Source organism: Mus musculus, chromosome 13 (assembly GCF_000001635.26).
Source record: "Mus musculus strain C57BL/6J chromosome 13, GRCm38.p6 C57BL/6J".
NCBI lineage: Eukaryota > Metazoa > Chordata > Mammalia > Rodentia > Muridae > Mus > Mus musculus.
The window spans coordinates 76,570,864-76,589,800 of NC_000079.6; the positions used below are offsets into that span (position 1 = coordinate 76,570,864).

The 18,937-nt window shown below is 38.3% G+C and overlaps 1 protein-coding gene across 13 annotated transcripts in view; it reads left to right on the forward strand.

The window, feature by feature from the left end:
* Mctp1 (multiple C2 domains, transmembrane 1) overlaps positions 1-18,937 on the forward strand; it is a 650,923-nt gene that overhangs the window by 188,502 nt on the left and 443,484 nt on the right. For 2 of the 13 annotated variants that reach the window (XM_030247469.1, XM_006517471.4), the window contains exon 1: positions 8,452-8,954. The exons of 8 other annotated variants lie outside the window; for them this stretch is intronic. In XM_030247469.1, the coding sequence (XP_030103329.1) occupies positions 8,898-8,954 (57 nt within the window). In that variant the 5' untranslated portion in view covers positions 8,452-8,897. Of the gene's footprint in view, positions 1-8,447; positions 8,955-18,937 lie in introns of those variants that run through there. 3 more of the 13 variants (XM_006517468.4, XM_006517469.4, NM_001377108.1) reach the window with 3 other exon arrangements.

An 18,937-nucleotide genomic window follows, 5' to 3' on the forward strand; every position in this document is an offset into this window, starting at 1 on the left:
AATCCCCTCTGGGTCTGGGGTATTCATCTACATTACCTCTTATTAATGTGTATGCCTCTAGACATTTGAGTCTGTAGTACTCTGACAATTGAAATTGCATCGATTTTTCTATGTTTTGAACTATTATATATTTTTATTTCAAAGCTTAATTCTCGAATGTAAGACTTATTCTCTTGTTTTCATATCTACTTCACTGTCACCTCCAAGTAAAGAAAACACATTTGAGCCTGTAAGTCCCTGAGGCTAGAGTGCCATAAAAACTGAAGTGTAAACCTCATAGCCTCAAGGAAGTAAGATGCTTTTAAATTTTTCCCTAGGAAATAGATGGTGTGATGGTCATTGGTAGCTATTTTTAGCTCAAAAGCCCTTTCCCCTCCATGCTAAAGAATATTAAGGATTCTCATTTTCTTGATTTTTTGGGGGCTCTATAATCTGCTCTCAGAGAATCCTAATGTCCACATATGTATTTATAAGCAATTTAGTTGCATTATCTGTAAATATATTTTATAAAATGATTTGCTTCAGTTAACAAGAGCCTATTTTTAACTTCAGTTGTGAATTATTAATAATCTGATATGCAGGGTATAACATTTGTTGAGTCTGGAGAACTATAGTTTTTATGAAATACTGTTTTCTCTAATTAATAGAGAAACTAATTGGCTCACTAACTATAAAAATGAACTTGTAGAGAGCTGGAGATGTGGTTCAGCAGTTAGGAGCATGTACTGCTATGGTAAAGGCCCCAAATTCAGGTCCCAGAATCCATGTTAGGCTCACAGCTTAACCACCCAAAGCCCTATTCTGGGATTCTGAACTCCCATACCCAGCTGCACACACACACACACACACACACACACACACACACACACACACACACACACACACACACAATTATTTTAAAGGTGCTTGTCCCTCAGGGAAACGGTTTATTTTCAAATTAATAACCTGTCTTCCCCTTTATTTCCTATTAATCTTCTAAAAAAATTAGAAATTATTTCTGAGTGATATAAGTAGGTCTCAGTAAGAAAATATAAATCTTCCCCAAGTCTAGTGTATCTCATGGGTCTATGCTACCTCAAATATGGTCATTTTTAATGACATGTGGGGAATCTAAGTTATATCACCCCTCTCTGTACCAAGAGCATATATATGTTGTTTAGGTAAGAATATTCTTCTGTATCCTCTTTTATCTATTGTTTGTTTGTTTTTGTTTTTGTTTTTGTTTTCTGTTTTTTTGTCTTTTTGAAAGAGGGATTCTCTGTGTAGCCCTGGCTGTCCTGGACTCACTCTGTAGAGCAGGCTGGCCTCTAACTCAGAAATCCAGCTGCCTCTGCCTCCCAAGTGCTGGGACTAAAGGTGTGCACCACCACTGCCCGGATCATCTATTGTTTAAGCACAGAATGTGCTGAACTTTTGATCGTAGCCATTCTGACTGGTGTGAGGCGGAATCTCAGGGTTGTTTTGGCTTCTATTGCCCTGATCATTAAGGATGCTGAACATTTTTTCAGGTGCTTCTCATTCATTCGGTATTCCTCAGAGAATTCTTTGTTTTTTTAATGGGGTTATTTGAGTTTATGGAATCCAGCTTCTTTAGTTCTTTGTATATATTGGATATTAGTCCCCTTTCAGATTTAGGATTGGTAAATATCCTTTCCCAATCTGTTGGTGGCCTTTTTGTCTTATTGACGGTGTCTTTTGCCTTACAGAAGCTTTGCAATTTTATGATGTCCCATTTGTCAATTCTCCATCTTACAACACAAGGCATTGCTGTTCTGTTCAGGAATTTTTCCTCTGTGCCCATACCTTCAAGGCTTTCCCCCACTTTCTCCTCTATAAATTTTAGTGTCTCCAGTTATTTTTGGAGATCCTTGATCCACTTAGACTTGAGCTTTGTACAAGGAGATAAGAATGGATCAATTCATATTCTTCTACATGATAACCACCAGTTAAGCCAGTACCATTTGTTGAAAATGCTGTCAAATTTTCCATTGGATGTTTTTAGCTCCTTTGTCAAAGATCAAGTGACCATAGGTGTGTGGGTTCATTTCAGGGTCTTCAATTCTATTCCATTGATCTACCTGTCTGCCCCTTTACCATGCAGTTTTTATCACAATTGCTCTGTAGTACAGCTTGCGGTTGAGGATGATGATTCCACCAGAGGTTCTTTTATTGTTGAGAATAGTTTTTGCTATCCCAGGCTTTTTGTTATTCCAGATGAATTTGCAAATTGCACTGTCTAACTCTGAAGAATTGAGTTGGAATTTTGATAGGGATTGCATTGAATCTGTAGATTGCTTTCGGCAAGATAGCCATTTTTACTATATTGATCGTGTCAATCCATGAACATAGGAGATCTTTCAAACTTCTGAGATCTTCTTTAGTTTCTTTCTTCAGAGACTTGAAGTTCTTATCATACAGATCGTTCACTTCCTTAGTTAGAGTCACACCAAGGTATTTCATATTATTTGTGACTATTGTGAAGGGTGTCGTTTCCCTAATTTCTTTCTCAGCCTGCATATCCTTCGTGTAGAAAAAGGCCACTGATTCATTTGAGTTAATTTTATATCCAGCTTCGGCATTGAAGCTATTTATCAGGTTTAGGAGGTCTCTGATGGAATTTTTAGGGTCACTAGTTCTTCTTTGATGGTCTGATAAATCTCTGCACTAAGCCTATCAAGACCTGGGGTTTTTTTGGTTGAGAACACTATTAATGGCTGCTTTTATTTCTTTAGGGGAAATGGGATTGTTTAGATCCTTATCCTGATCCTGATTTAACTTTTGTACCTGGTATTTGTCTAGGAAATTTTCCATTTCAGCCAGGTTTTCCAGTTTTGTTGAGTATAGCATTTTGTAGTAGGGTTTGATGATATTTTGGATTTCCTCAGGTTCTGTTGTTATGTCTCCTTTTTCATTTATGATTTTGTTAATTAGGATACTGTCCCTGTGCCCTCTAGTTAGTATGGCTAAGGGCTTATCTATCTTGTTGATTTTCTCAAAGAACCAGCTCTTGGTTTGGTTGATTCTTTGTATAGTTCTTTTTGTTTCTTCTTGGTTGATTTCAACCCTAAGTCTGATGATTTCCTGCCATCTACTCCTCGTGGGTGAATTTGCTTCCTTTTCTTCTAGACCTTTTAGGTGTGCTGTCAAGCTACTAGTGTATGCTCTCTCTAGTTTCTTTTTGGATGCACTCAGAGCTATGAGTTTTCCTCTTAGGGATGCTTTCATTGTTTCCCATAAGTTTGGGTATGTTGTGTCTTCATTTTCATTAAACTCTAAAAAGTCTTTAATTTTTTTCTTCATTTCTTCCTTGACCAAGTTATGATTGAGTAGAGTGTTGTTCAGCTTCCATGTGAATGTTGGCTTTTGATTATTTGTGTTGTTATTGAAGATCAATCTTAGTTCCTGGTGGTCTGATAGGATGCATGGGATAATTTCAATATTTTTGCATCTGTTGATGCCTGTTTTGAGACCAATTTTATTGTCAGTTTTGGAAAAGGGACCATGAGGTGCTGAGAAGAATATATATCCTTTTGTTTTAGGATAAAATGTCCTGTAGATATCTGTTAAATCCATTTGTTTCATAACTTCTGTTAGATTTCAGTGTGTCTTTGTTTAGTTTCTGTTTTCAGGATCTGTCCATTGATGAGAGTGGGGTATTGAAGTCTCCCACTATTATTGTGTGAGGTGCAATGTGTGCTTTGAGCTTTACTAAAGTTTCTTTAATGAATGTGGATGCCCTTGCATTTGGAGCATAGATATTCAGAATTGAGAGTTCATCTTGGCAGATTTTACCTTTGATGAGTATGAAGTGCCTCTCCTTCTCTTTTTTTGATAACTTTGGTTTGGAAGTTGATTTTATTTGATATTAGAATGGCTACTACAGGTTGTTTCTAGGGACCATTTGCTAGGAAAATTATTTTCTAGCCTTTTACTCTGAGGCAGAGTCTGTCTTTGTCCCTGAGGTGGGTTTCCTGTATACAGCAAAATGTTGGGCCCTGTTTATGTAGCCTCTCTGTTAGTCTATGTCTTTTAATTGGGGAATTGAGTCCACTGATATTAAGAGGTATTAGGAAAAAGTAATTGTTGCTTCCTGCTATTTTTGTTGTTAGAGTTGGGATTCTGTTCTTGAGGCTATCGTCATTTAGGTTTGGTAAAGGATTACTTTCTTGCTTTTCCTAGTACATAATTTCCATCCTTGTGGTGGAGTTTTCCCTTTATTATCTTTTGAAGGGCTTGATTTATGGAAAGACATTGTGTGAATTTGGTTTTGTAATGACATACCTTGGTTTCTCCAACTATGGTACTTGAGAGTTTTGCTGGGTATAGTAGCCTGTGCTGGCAATTGTGTTCTCTTAGGGTCTGTATAACATCTGTCCAGGATCTTCTGGCTTTCAGCCTCTGGTGAGAAGTCTGGTGTAATTCCAATAGGTCTGCCTTTATATTTTACTTGACCTGTTTCCTTTACTGCTTTTAGTATTCTATCTTTATTTAGTGCACTTGTTTTTCTGATTATTATGTGTTGGGAGGAATTTCTTTTCTGGTCCAGTCTATTTGGAGTTCTGTAGGCTTCTTGTAGGTTCATGGGCATCCCTTTATTTAGGTTAGGAAATTTTCTTCTATAATTTTGTTGAAGATATTTACTGGCCCTTTAAGTTGAAAATCTTCATTCTCATCTATACCTATAATTCTTAGGCTTGGTCTTCTCATTGTGTCCTAGATTTGCTGGATGTTTTGAGTTAGGATCTTTTTTGCATTTTGCATTTTCTTTGATTGTTGTGTCCATGTTTTCTATGGAATCTTTTGCACCTGAGATTCTCCCATCTCTTGTATTGTGTTGCTGATGTTCCTGATTTCTTTCCTAGGATTTCTATCTGTGGAGTTGTCTCCCTTTGGGTTTTCTTTATTGTTTCTGCTTCCATGATCTTGGATGGTTTTCTTTAATTCCATCACCTGTTTGGTTTTGTTTTCCTGAAATTCTTTAAGGGATTTGTTGTTGTTGTTGTTGTTGTTGTTGTTGTTGTTCCTCCTCTTCAAGGACTTCTACCTGTTTAGCAGTGTTTTCCTGTAACTCTTTGAGGGTTTTTTGTGTTTCCTTTTTAAGGACTTCTAACTATTTAGTAGTGTTCTCCTCTATTTCTTTAAGTGAGTTATTAATGCCCTTCTTAAAATCCTCTGCCAGCGTCATGAGATATGATTTTTAAATCTGAATTTTGCTTTTCTGGTGTGTTGGGGTATCCAGGACTTGGTGTGATGAGCTTACTGTATTCTGATGGTCTTGGTTTCTGTTAGTAAGAATCTTACCTTTGCCTTTTGCCATCTGGTTATCTCTGGTGTTAGATGTTCTAGCTGTCTCTGTATGGAGCTTGTTCCTGTAATTCTGGTAGCCTCTGTCAGCACTCCTGGGAGTCCCACTCTTTCCTGAGTCCCATTGGTTAGAGCATTCTCTGCAGGCAAGCTCTTCTCTTATAGGGAAGGTGTACAGAGGTCTTGAACTCAGATCCACCTCCTGGCTGAAGATGAAGAAAAGGAAGCAAATTCACCCACGAGGAGTAGATGGCAGGAAATCATCAGACTTAGGGTTGAAATCAACCAAGAAGAAACAAAAAGAACTATACAAAGAATCAACCAAACCAAGAGCTGGTTCTTTGAGAAAATCAACAAGATAGATAAGCCCTTAGCCATACTAACTAGAGGGCACAGGGACAGTATCCTAATTAACAAAATCATAAATGAAAAAGGAGACATAACAACAGAACCTGAGGAAATCCAAAATATCATCAAACCCTACTACAAAATGCTATACTCAACAAAACTGGAAAACCTGGCTGAAATGGAAAATTTCCTAGACAAATACCAGGTACAAAAGTTATTTCAGTAAAATTGCTTACAGAAGGCCAACAGAAAAAAAAACAAAACAAACAAACAAACAAACAAACAAAAAAACAAAGACATTGGCCAATGTGGGCAGACACACTGGAGAGTCTAATGTAACCAGCTGTCTGTTTCTGTCTCTCTGTCCTGTTTTCCCTCTGTTATGACTTTGGCATACCCTTTAGCCAGATGAAATAATCAGAGAAAACATAAACTGGGGCTCATAAAAAATGTTGATTGGACCAGAAAAGAGCTCTTAGATTTATGATATATTGCTTTGGAAAATAACAAAGGAGGGTCCATTTAAAGTGAGTATAATGTTGTAATATATGTAAGTGAAAATATTAAATTACTTTTAAAAGTAGTATGTTCTTCTCAAGTTATCTATAGAGTCTATGGATTCACTTTTATTTTATATGGCTTATTCAGTATACAAAAACCTGAGAAATGGATTGGCTTCCTCCCCGCGTCCCTATCATTCCTTTAATCTCCTTTCTAGACATAGCTATGTTCATAATTGATTGAAGTCCTGGAGACAGACTGTATCTATGAATTTGCATATGAATTTGTCTCATACCCGAGATGATAAATTTTGCTGTAGCTTGTTTATTTCATTTAACACTTAAAAGAGATTTGCCTATAGTGTATTTATAGAGCCTGATTATTAAGAACAAAATAAGTACATACTATTTCTTAGTATGCAGTATTACTCAGATTAGCTCTTTATTAATTTAACCATTTCACTGTTTATGACATGGCAAAGCCTTTCATATTACAGACAATTCTACCATGAATATTCTAGTATGTCCATCTTTGCAGCAGAGAAAGAACATGACTTAATGTATGACAAGATCTGGGAAATGTGGTGGTGGTGGTGGCTGTGGTGGCTGTGGTGGTAGTGTCCTTTATGTATTTGCTTTATGTATTTGCTTTTGGCTTTTCTTTTTCTTGGCTTATTTTATACATCATATTTTTCACTAAATATGACAACCAGAAGTTATAGGCTTAGAGTCTATAAAAATCATTTTTTTTTGTATCATCGAAGGGGAGAGGTTGTTTTTTATTGATAGATCTTATACTTACCTTTGATTCTAGTGCTATAGCTGTGTACATAGAACATGCTGGTTTTATGCTTTTGCAGACAGGATAAATGGGCATCCTAAAATGCAGATTTATACCACAGTGCCAAACTATGCTTAGTATTGATCTTTGGCAGAGTAATAGAAACTATGGCAATGCATTCCTATACAAATGTCTCTTACATTGAGAGGAGCTGGCACTTTTTCTGGACCTAACAGACAATTAATTACACACCTTGAGGTCACTTGATACTTAGGACTGCTATCCTACTGTGCACAGCTTATCTGTTTAATCTGCCTCTAAGTGATCAATGTAACAAACATTACTTGCCTTGGATTTCTCAATGTAAGCAATTTAAGCTAATGCACAGCTACAACCTTAAATTATACACTCTTCTACACCCTTGACCCAAGAGTAACACATGTATTATTTGTACATGTGTTATGATACTCAGAACTATTAGGTTGAACACTGTCTTACCAAATAAATATCCATTATAAATGTTGAAAGCATATTGCTTGGTTGTAGTACTGTTGCTTATTTAGGTCAGTTGGAGTCAGTGACTTGATCCCTTGTAAACCTCTGTTAAAGATTTCTGCAAAGTATATCCTTTATTCCTTCCCCATGTGGAGTTTTCTGTGCTGTTCAGTAAAAGAGGGAACAAAGCTCATTGTTAGAAACAGATACTCAGACATAGACATAGTCTTAGGCAAGCACAAATTCATACCCAAAAAACAGACAGGGATGATAAACAGGGAGAGCAAAGTAGAGAATTCAAATCTGGGCTCATTCTTGGTCAAGTGACACCAAGAAGACGTGGCTTATTGATTTTTGGGTAATAAGACACCCATATATTATTGGTGACTTGGGTTTAGTATTAATGCATTCAGGCTGTCTATATTGTGGTGAAAAATCTTTAATACATTACATCTGTGAATCTTGGAGTCTTGTGTGAAGAACGTGTGAGGCTGTATGAGGAACATTAATACATCAGTGAAGCATTTTGGAGCACCAAGCATGAGGGGAGAATAGCTTGAACCCTTATGAGCATATTGGGAAGATCCCAGAGACACAGACAGATACTCACCCAAGACAGACACAGGGACAGATTCACAACATTCATGCAGGCGTAGATCCAGACTCATATAACAGACAGACAGAGGACAGTGGAAGACATGGAGGGATCAAATATGGGTTCCCTCTTGGTCAAATGATACCATGAGAAGTACTTTATTGATTTCTGTCATTAATGCAAAATTGACACATTATTGGTGAGATAGATTTATTACCAGTGCACACAAACTGATCACAACAAACAACTATAATATTGTGTGTATAAATATATATGTATATATATATTTATATGTATAAATATGTGTATTTGTATGTATAAGAATATATACATATATCTTTAAGAATACACCCACCCCCCCCCACACACACACACACATCATCATCATCTTTGGGAAATGTCAAGTTCACACATCTTTAATAGTATTAAATCAGCTCACTGCAAAGAGCCAGCAAATATTTTCTTTGTCCATGTGTGACGTGATTCTCACTTTTTACTGTGGCTTTTGTCACAGAGAAGAGGCTGATTAGAAAAGGTAAATAAAGATATATGTAGTTTGTAAGAATTTTAGGTCCCCAGCAATGATGTTTTTTATGTAATTTGTACTAACAGTTTGCAAAGGGAAACTCTTCCCCTTTGAGAGTTGAGTCATATCCTGTGGATCTGAAGCAATGGGTGGTATTTAAACCTCACTGGTTCCTCCTACTTTCACTCTAAGTCTCTGCAGTTCAGAGCTGCAAGTGCTCGGTGCTGAGAGGGCGCTGCTCTCCCTTGGAGGTGAACAGACACTTATGCTGTGTTTTGCGAAGACAGCCAAGTCTGGAGACACAGCTCTGCCCAGGGTGAAAGATGATTTGGTCGTTTCTCAAGCACTATGCTAGATAGCTACAGGCTGAAAAGTTTCTGCAATTTACCACTCGTTTGTCATAAGGTAAGTGCAAGGTTTGGATGTACTCTTTAGGTTGTGGCAGCTTTAAATGCATTTGGCAGTTTCAGGATTGTGCCTCAGAAAATGTCTTCTCCCTGAGTACTGAGCATGGTAATTATGAGTCTGATGTTTGTATTTTGGGCTTCAAATGCTTTGCACCTATGAAAGACCTAATTTAAGAGATCAGTATTCTCTTGGAACTTATTTATGAAAAAAAGGCAGAACCTTGGTAATGTTGAGACTTTGTTAGCTTTACGTTGCTTTAGATTGCTTTCAAGAATTAGTTATTTCAGGGTATCAGTTTGGGGGTCTTTTTTCATTTTGTTATCATATAGTTTCTATCAAAGTCTATATCAAATTAATATTCAAATAAATAAAGGTTTTCATTCTTTCCTAAATGATTATGGTCCTTTACTGGCATAAAAAGAAGGTCTCATTAACTGAAAAGTTAAATATGAGAAGGGAGCAAAAGCCTCTTGTCCTGTCATGTGTGGACTTGGGCCTGAGTGAGAGGCTATGGACTTAGGAACTTCAGGTTGAGCTGTTTTAAAATGTGAGCTTGTTTACCACATCTTACTTTCTCTGTTGCTGCGAGACGGTCATGGTACAGGTTGGTGCATAGAGAAATCTGCGTGGAAAATGACTGACAGCTTTGTTTGCAAATTTGTTTAAGCTAAGAGGTTGGAATTAAAGATAACTGATTCAAGAAACTGACATCAAATGTAGAATTTGGGGCAGGTGTCTTGTGTCATTTAACTTCAGATGCTCATATTTAGAGCCGTCAACTTCATTTGACATGGAAGAAGTAGCTAATTTGATTTTGAGAGCTCTAGCTATAAATTTGTAGGATAGTAATGAGTTGAGTTCTTAATGTACTAATGACAGTTGGTATTATAAATACTTTCTTCCTAATTGACTCACTGTCATGCTTAGGAATGCTTCATTTCTGTTCAAATTTATATACACTATAAAACTGCTAGATTCTAACTAAAACATAGAGGTTACTTTTCACTAGAAATATAGTCAATAATTAATATTTTTGCAAAGGTCAAAGGGTTAATGAGTTGATGGAAGGAAAATGAGTTTCCTCTTCTTTAGAGGATGAGTTAAATTTATTTTAATTTCCAAGCATATTTGAAGGAGTACTTCGTACTTGAGAACAAAAGTTCTATTAGAAAATGGTACCACTATGAGAGCATTCTGAACCTTAAATAGTGAAAAAAAGCAAAGACCTACATATTCTCAAATCATGATACATGTAATAAATAGAATATTTGAGTACTAGAATATACATTATACTCTGCCCTTTTAAATATGAACAAGGAGGGAGATATTCTGATTTATCAAACACTATGCTGGAGGCAAGTCACATAAAAGAGTATAACAAAATACACTGTATTAAAGCAAAAGAATGTCTAATTAATTATGCTTTGCCTTGCTTCTGGGTTCTTATTGTGGATGACAGCGGCCAAACAAACTCTTGGCATGGATTGGAACTCAGTCTGATGTGATGTTATCAGATCCAGAGTTTCTAATATGTTATTTCCAGCAGTGTTTAACAGATCGTGCCATTGTCTGATGTGGCTGACCACAGAGGGTGGCATGGCGGTTGCCCTTGTCCTTTCTTGTGCCCCATTCTTTGGCTGTTTTCCTGGTTCCCTTCCTCTGTAGAGTGGTGGGCTGGTGGTACGAAGAGCACACACAAACAAGATAATATTTCATTTCTCAACCCACATGCTAATTTAGTTGAAAAAAATCGGTGAAAAAGATATGGGTAAAACGAGCCTGAAAGAACCTGCAGGGTTCAGGCTTGAGGAAGCCCCTAGATCTTGGGCTTTTCAATCTATGCATTTCTAAGGGGTTGTTTCTGTGTTTTATTAAAGGAGAGGAGTTTGAGATGTTAAAGATAGTCAGCACTTTACTTAGAATACAGTATGTTTCTTTTTGGGAATGGAGGTCTCATTTCTCTCCAATTTATAAATTAATTTTTCTTGTTAATATTCAAATGATATAAAGTGTTTCGCAAAGTTAAGCTCTAGGAAATAAAGAGACCCCCATTATAAGTCCCAGTGCCATTTTAATTTCAAATAACACAAGGAAAGTCATTCTCAAAAAAAAAAGAAACATGTTTATTGAGTGGCAATTCAGTGTTTTCAGCTAAAATCAATATATGCTTTGTCTCTGCTGGAAGCTAAGTCATTGGATGCCAAGCATGTTTTCCTTCTCTTATTTTTTTCTCTTAATAAGACCTTGAGATATTCTCAATGAAGAACCAAACATAGGAAAAAAATTTACAGCATGATTCTTCTGATTTCTGACACATTAGATTCTATTGTCTCTACTGAATCCTGTTGAAGGAGAAAGGCAGCATACCTGGTGTAAAACATGAGTAATAATGTCCTCCATTTTGCGTGTTTCCTCTGAACACTGGTGTACTATGGAGACCAGGCTGGTCTTGAAATTGCAGTCTTCTTATCTCACCTTGCAAAGGGCTAATCAGCTCATCTTTTTAAAGTAAAAATAATAGCAATAATGATGATGATAATAATATTCACAAAACCCTGTTGACCATGCTTTTAAGAAGCCATTATTTTTTTTCCTGTTATTTTTTTTATTACGTATTTTCCTCAATTACATTTCCAATGCTATCCCAAAAGCCTCCTACACCCCCCCCCCCACCCACCCATTCCCATTTTTTGGCCCTGGCGTTCCCCTGTACTGGGGCATATAAAGTTTGCCTGTCCAGTGGGCCTCTCTTTCCAGTGATGGCCGACTAGGCCATCTTTTGATACATATGCAGCTAGAGTCAAGAGCTCCGGGGTACTGGTTAGTTCATAATGTTGCACCTACAGGGTTGCAGATCTTTTTAGCTCCTTGGGTACTTTCTCTAGCTCCTCCATTGGGGGTCCTGTGATCCATCCAATAGTTGACTATGAGCATCCACTTATGTGTTTGTTAGGCCCCGGCCTAGTCTCCCAAGAGACGGCTATATCACGGTCCTTGCACCAAACGCTTGCTAGTGTATGCAATGGTGTCATCATTTGGAGGCTAATTATGGGATGGATCCCTGGATATGGCAGTCTCTTGGTGGTCCATCCTTTTGTCTCAGCTCCAAACTTTGTCTCTGTAACTCCTTCCATGGGTGATTGTTGCCAATTCTAAGAAGGGGCAAAGTGTCCACACTTTGGTCTTCGTTTTAAGAAGCCATTCTTCACAGGGTTTCAGAGTACCTTCTCTACTCAAGCTTCCTGTACTGGGGACTCTTCGACCTGGTCTTACAAGGCCTATGTCTATGGGATAGTCTTCAAAACTCGTTATTTCTTAGCGATTTCCATAGTACAAGTATTCCAATATTTAGCCCATGAAAATAAACATGCTTAACCAGTATTACTGTCTGTTTTAACTTTTGAAATTGTGGCTGATGCAGTAGGCTGTTTGCTGCCTTTGTTGAAAATGTCTACAAAAAGATACGTTCTCCATAGTCTTGCCTTTGAAAAAAGAGACAAAGAATACTCCCAATAATAAACAAACAAACAAACAAACAAATAAATAAATAAACCAATAAAATTCCAACCACTTCTGTTAGAATGGGCGTGCGTAGTTTATATTATGGATCTCTACTCTTATTAAGGTCAATAGCAAGAAGAAAACATGGCTTTCATAATTATAGAAGTTAGTGTCATCACTGTACCAGTGACTACAATAGACTTTTTAAAAAGAAAATTTAGCTCTAAAAGTCTGTTGATAAGATTAGAAACCATTTCCTGAAGAATTTTCTTTAAAGGTTATTTCATGTTTCTAAGAATTCAAAACATAAAGACCATTTCTTTTCATAGAAAATGTAAGTTAATGAAAACTATGAGTTACCCTCATGGACTGGCCAGCAATGTTGCAGCTTCAGCAGGTGGATGGAATTGATTGTGATGCTATCATATGACTATAGCCTAGCAGTGCTTTGCAAACAAGTTCATGTTTGCATTAATTAAAAAAACCTCTGTGAAGGAACAGTTATGCTAGGAGATGAAGGAAAATGATGTGAGGTAAGAACCTTTGTCTGGGACCTAAGGAAGGAGACCGCACATAGAAGAGGTCAAAAAAGAGTCAGTACTTGTTTGCAAGGTTGACGCCCTCTTCTTTAGCAGGCAACAATGATATATGTACCAGGTATCCCCCACCCTGGCACATCAAGTCTCTGTGAGACTAGGCACATCCTTCCCTACTAGGGCCAGACAGGGCAGCCCATATAGAAGAACATATCCCATGTACAGGCAACAGCTTTTGGGAAAGCCCCAAGCCCTTATATTTTTAAAATTTATTTTCTCACACTTATTGACTGTGGGTGTTTACCAAATATTGGTTAGTAATCCAGTGAACTCCAAGGTCAGTGAAGCAGTGTGATCCTTTTGGAAGGGTTCACAGACATCTTTGTTATAAGTACCAAGCATTGTATTGAATGTGCATTTGTTATAAACCCAAATAAACTCTGGAGATTCCCTGCTGAGCTTTAATCCCATCTTAATTTAGTATAGATACACAAATCAGGCACGGGTGTCCCTTTTCTTGAGTCATTACAGTAATGGGAAAGCATTAGTAATACATATCCGTGGCATGAACACAGCCATGCAAGCTCTGAATTCTTTGATTTACAAGTGTCTCTTTTCAAGGTGATGATGAGGACAGTCATAATGAAGACTTTTACTAGTTGTCCAGTTTATTCTTATAACTGCCGTATAACCGTGGGCACTATTATAATTTTACTCCCTTTTTACAGCCAGGAAAGGTAAAGTGTATACAAATCAAATCACTTGTCCCTAACATGATACAAAGGATGAAACCGAGTCTGGGTAGTCAGAATTCAGAGCAAGATGGCAGCCCAACTGTGTTGATGTCAGGCATTTGAATTGAGTGCTAGAAAATGATACAGAGATGTTAAGGGAATCAATAATGTTAGTACATCTAATCATTTTTGTGATGCGCACACCTTCCTTCTAAGTGATAGGGAATCATAGGCAGGGGTAGGTTGAAGTTGTGTAGGAAGTCATGTAAGATGTGGTTAGCATTTGGCAAATATGCTAGGAACTAGCTAAAGTAATCCATTCTTCTAAGTGATATGAAAAGCCTTTTTGTTGTTGTGTTTTTAGGTGGGGGATTGGCAGAAACAGTGGAATGTGTTTAAGTCTCCTGATAAGCTTGTTTTGGGCTTTGAGGGAAAATCCCTGTTGTGTCTACATTTGTGCATATACTCCTGATCCTTTCAGTGAATGCTGGAATGGCATTGTCCAAGGCCTTTATGCAGCTTTGTCTTTTTATCTGTATGGCACAGAAAGTACAAACCATGATCATAGTATTAGAAGGCCCTACAAACAAAATTAGTTTGAACAACAATATTAAAAATCATGTTCAGTGACTGGCAAACACATATTTGTTTCAAAATCTGAGAGCAGAAGCCTCCCTGCTTACACACATCTCATTAAAGTGCTCATATTTACTTGGCACAATAGAACAATAGAATACTTTCCAAAATGATGGTGGAGTCTTGGGGGCTAGAGCCAGGATATGGTGCAAGTTTCAGAGAGAGTATTAAAAGACTTATTGCTTCAAGTTTTCCAAGGGATGGGGGGAAACAAAGTTCAAGTGTAGACAATGGAGACGACTCTATTGGGAAAATTGCATGTTTGGCATTCAATCAAGCAAGCATTATAAACAAAAAGAAAAAAAATCATCTCAATCAGCACGTAACTACTAGTTCCTTGGTTGTAAACAAAACATCACACAGTGACTTTGGGAAGTCATTCCCTTCCGTGGTGTGTAAGTACTTTGTGATATGGAAGTGCACTTGTTTCCTGTGGCTTGTTGTTCTCTGGAAGTAATTTCTCTATCTTAGAAACAGTGTGTTCCTTTCAGTTGAATAAAATCCTATTGTGTATATGCATCACATTCTCACCACCCATTTGTCTGTTGATGGAAATCCAGACTGCTTCTATTTATGCCTTTATGATTGTTGTGAGAGTCAATAGGGATATGCAGGGTGTTCTTCATGGTATAGGACATGGGTTTAGGGGCACGTACCCTACCATGATATAGCTGAGTCATATGGTCATTTCTATCTTTAGCCTGTTCAGACCCCTTCATGCTGATTTCAATAGTGAATACATCAGTTTACAACTCCACCAACAGTGGGTGGTTCTTTCCCCACATCCTCACCCTTGTTTGCTTTGGGGCAGTTGGTCATTTTGACAAGGGAGAGATGGAATCTCAAAGTGGTTATAATATGTATTTCCCTGATGGCTAAAGATGCTGAACACATTTAAAATTATTTGGTGTTCATTTGTGTTTCTTTGGAGACTAGTCTCTTCAGTTTATTAGCCCATTTATTAATCAAAAGAATAAGGGGATATTTAACTCTTGCAGTTCTTGTATATGTTCTAGATATTTTGTTTAAAACTGAAAAGTAGCTCAAACTCAGGAAAATTAATAGGTTTTTTCATATTCAGAAGATCCTAGATTTTTAAATTCTATGTGCAGCTATTACATGTGGGCGTGAGTGTAGCATAGGTCATGAGACTAGAAAGGGGACCATGAGATATGCAAAAGGGTAGTGGAGTCAACCCTGAGATTCCACCTCACACCAGTCAGAATGGCTAAGATGAAAAATTCAGGTGACAGCAGACGCTGGCGAGGATGTGGAGAAAGAGGAACACTCCTCCATTGTTGGTGGGATTGCAAGCTTGTATAACCACTCTGGAAATCAGTCTGTCGGTTCCTCAGAAAATTGGACATAGTACTACCGGAAGATCCAGCAATACCTCTTCTGGCATATATCCAGAAGATGCCCCAACCGATAAGAAGGACACATGCTCCACTATGTTCATAGCAGCCTTATTTATAATAGCCAGAAGCTGGAAAGAACCCAGATGCCCCTCAACAGAGGAATGGATACAGAAAATGTGGTACATTTACACAATGGAGTACTACTCAGCTATTAAAAAGAATTAATTTATGAAATTCCTAGCCAAATGGATGGACCTGGAGGGCATCATCCTGAGTGAGGTAACCCAATCACAAAGGAACTCTCACAATATGTACTTACTGATAAGTGGATATTAGCCCAGAAACTTAGGATACCCACGATATAAGATATAATTTGCTAAACACATTAAACTCAAGAGAACGAAGACCAAAGTGTGGACACTTTGCCCCTTCTTAGAATAGGAAACAAAACACCCATGGAAGGAGTTACAGAGACAAAATTTGGAAGTGTGACTAAAGGATGGACCATCTAGTAATTGCCATATCCAGAGATCCATCCCATGATCAGCTTCCAAATGCTGACACCATTGCATACACTAGCAAGATTTTGCTGAAAGGACCCAGATATAGCTGTCTCTTGTGAGACTATGCCAGGGCCTAGCAAACACAGAAGTGGATGCTCACAGCTATTGAATGGACCACAGGGCCCCCAATGGAGGAACTAGAGAAACCACCCAAGGAACTAAAGGGAACTGCAACCCTATAGGTGGAACAACAATATGAACTAAGCAGTACCCCAGAGCTCTTGTCTCTAGCTGCATATGTATCAAAAGATGGCCTAGTCAGCCATCACTGAAAAGAGAGGCCCATTGGACTTGCAAACTTTATATGCCCCAGTACAGGGGAATGCCAGGGCCAAAAAGGGGGAGTGGGTGGGTAGGGGAGTGGGGGTGGGTGGGTATGTGGGACTTTTGGTATAGCATTGGAAATGTAAATGAACTAAATACCTAATAAAAAATGGAAAAAAAAAGCCGTGTAGCAGAGAGGTAGCAGGGAAGCTGCTGGGGAGGAAGGGACCAGCAGAAAGGGGGCAAAAGGACAGAGTGGAGAAGGAAGAGCGACAGACACAAGGTATGAAAATGCCAGAGTGAAACTTATTGCTTCCTGTAGTAATTACCAAAAGCTAATAAAAGCTAAACTTTGAAGAAAGAAGAGAGAATAGGAGAAAAGAAGGGCAGGAGGGGATCCTAACTGAAGGCAAGACCTTCCTGGGTCCCCGGAAACCTTAGGTTGAGACTTGGCTCCACATCCCTAATCAGCTAGTCCCTCTCATAAGTTTCCTTTCTCCACTTCATGTTTCCCATACACTATCCATTATTTTTGCACAATTTTGTGGAAGTTTACAGAAGATTTTGACTGCAGTTTTAGGCACAAAAATAAGAAGAAAGTTAAATAGCAGTCATGCTGGTATATGCCTGTATTAAGAGCATATGCAAAGTGACACAGAAGGGCTAGTTCGATGCCAACTGTGGCTACATTGTGAGTTCAAAGCCAGGCTAGGCTACATGAGGCCTTGTTCCAAAATAAAAAAAAATAAAAATAAAAAGGAGAAGAAAAAGAGGAGGACTTTAATGAAGGAAAAACAGAAATCCAAGTATCAGTTTTATATTAAAATAACCCATAAAAAGTGGTTTCACATATTAAACCAGCCATACAGTTTCCATAATATTTTACTTGACCTGAATAGTGAGCAATGCCTATTCACAAAATTTTGAATTAAAAAAATTAAAAGTGCCTTGGAGAAAAGCTAGCCATGTTTTCTCATTTTGCGAGTGGAGATAATTTTGCTGCAGGCTAGTCACATGAGTTTCTTAAGGCTGTACAGCCAGCTCCCCATAGCACAGCAGAATACAGCCAGCTCCCCAGAGCACAGCAGAATACAGCCAATTCCCCAGAGCACAGCGTAACACGGGGTTTTCAGCTGCATCTCGTGATTACTTTGCCCTGTCAATCATCGAGACCAACATCGTCTAATTTAGCATTTAAGTGGTGCTCCAAAGTTTCACTTTTTTGCTACATCTTAATTCTCCACACCTTACAGCAACTTCCTTTTAGCTAATACATAATTATCTTGTGGGGACTTTGGGGGTGAAAAGAATAGATCTTTTAAAAAATTTCCTTGCTTTATTTTTTTTTTGTGTGTGTGTATGAGAGTTTTTACTTTGCACCATTCTGCCTGGTACCTGCAAAAGCCAGACCAGGATATCAGATCCTCTGTGACTAGAGTTTCAGAGGGTTGTAAAGTGCTGAGATGTGGGTGCTAGGCACAGAATCTGGGTCCTTTGCAGGAGCAACACGTGAGGCATCTCTCCAGCCCTGGGAAAAATATATATGTTAAGTTCCACATGAAATACTTTCTCATTCCTGAAACTGTGCCATTGGCTTATTACTTAGTACTGTGGACACATTTTTCATAGAAAGAGTTCACGTTTAACCAATCTCTTACATTAAAGACTTGTTAGACTTTCTTACCTCTTCCTATTCTTCCTATTCTTAAAAACCAATGTGCATTCAAACCAAGAGAAACGTTTATAAATGCTAGCGTTCTGTTAGTAAACAATGCATATTCAACCCTTCGAGTCACCTCAACAAACAAGAGGCAGCCATGGCTAAGCAGTGCCTTCTGTAGTAACCAACCACAGTTATGGAGAAAGAAGCACTGCTGTGACTCTGTCTCCACCCAGACTGCAGCACTTAAAGGAGCAAGTCCTTTATGGTTCTGGGTGGACCATGCTGAGATATTGCTTATGGGGCAGTTCTTCAGCTTGTATCACTGTACACGTTACCCTGTGAGTCTTGATCAGCCTTCATGTGCTCAGGCCTGTGTCTCTGGGATTCGGATCCACTGGGCTTCAAATAGAGATCAAGGGTACAAATTTTCAGGAAAGCACTCATGGCATACACTTTGGTATCCTGTGGCCCAGCACATATCACTGACGTCTTTTCATTAACTTGGACAAAGCATTTGAGGGTGAGTAGAACCATTTAGGAAGATATGAGTAGAGAAAGAATTCTACAGGAGACTTCTTAAAGCACTGCCTGCAGTAGATGTTGTGATCAGCCATGTTTCCACTCAGCAACCAGGGTAAGAATCGTGTGTATATGGCAGATGTGTGGGAGATGGGGGACAGAAAAGGAGAAACGATATGCAGCCAAGCCTGAATGCCCTGATCCTC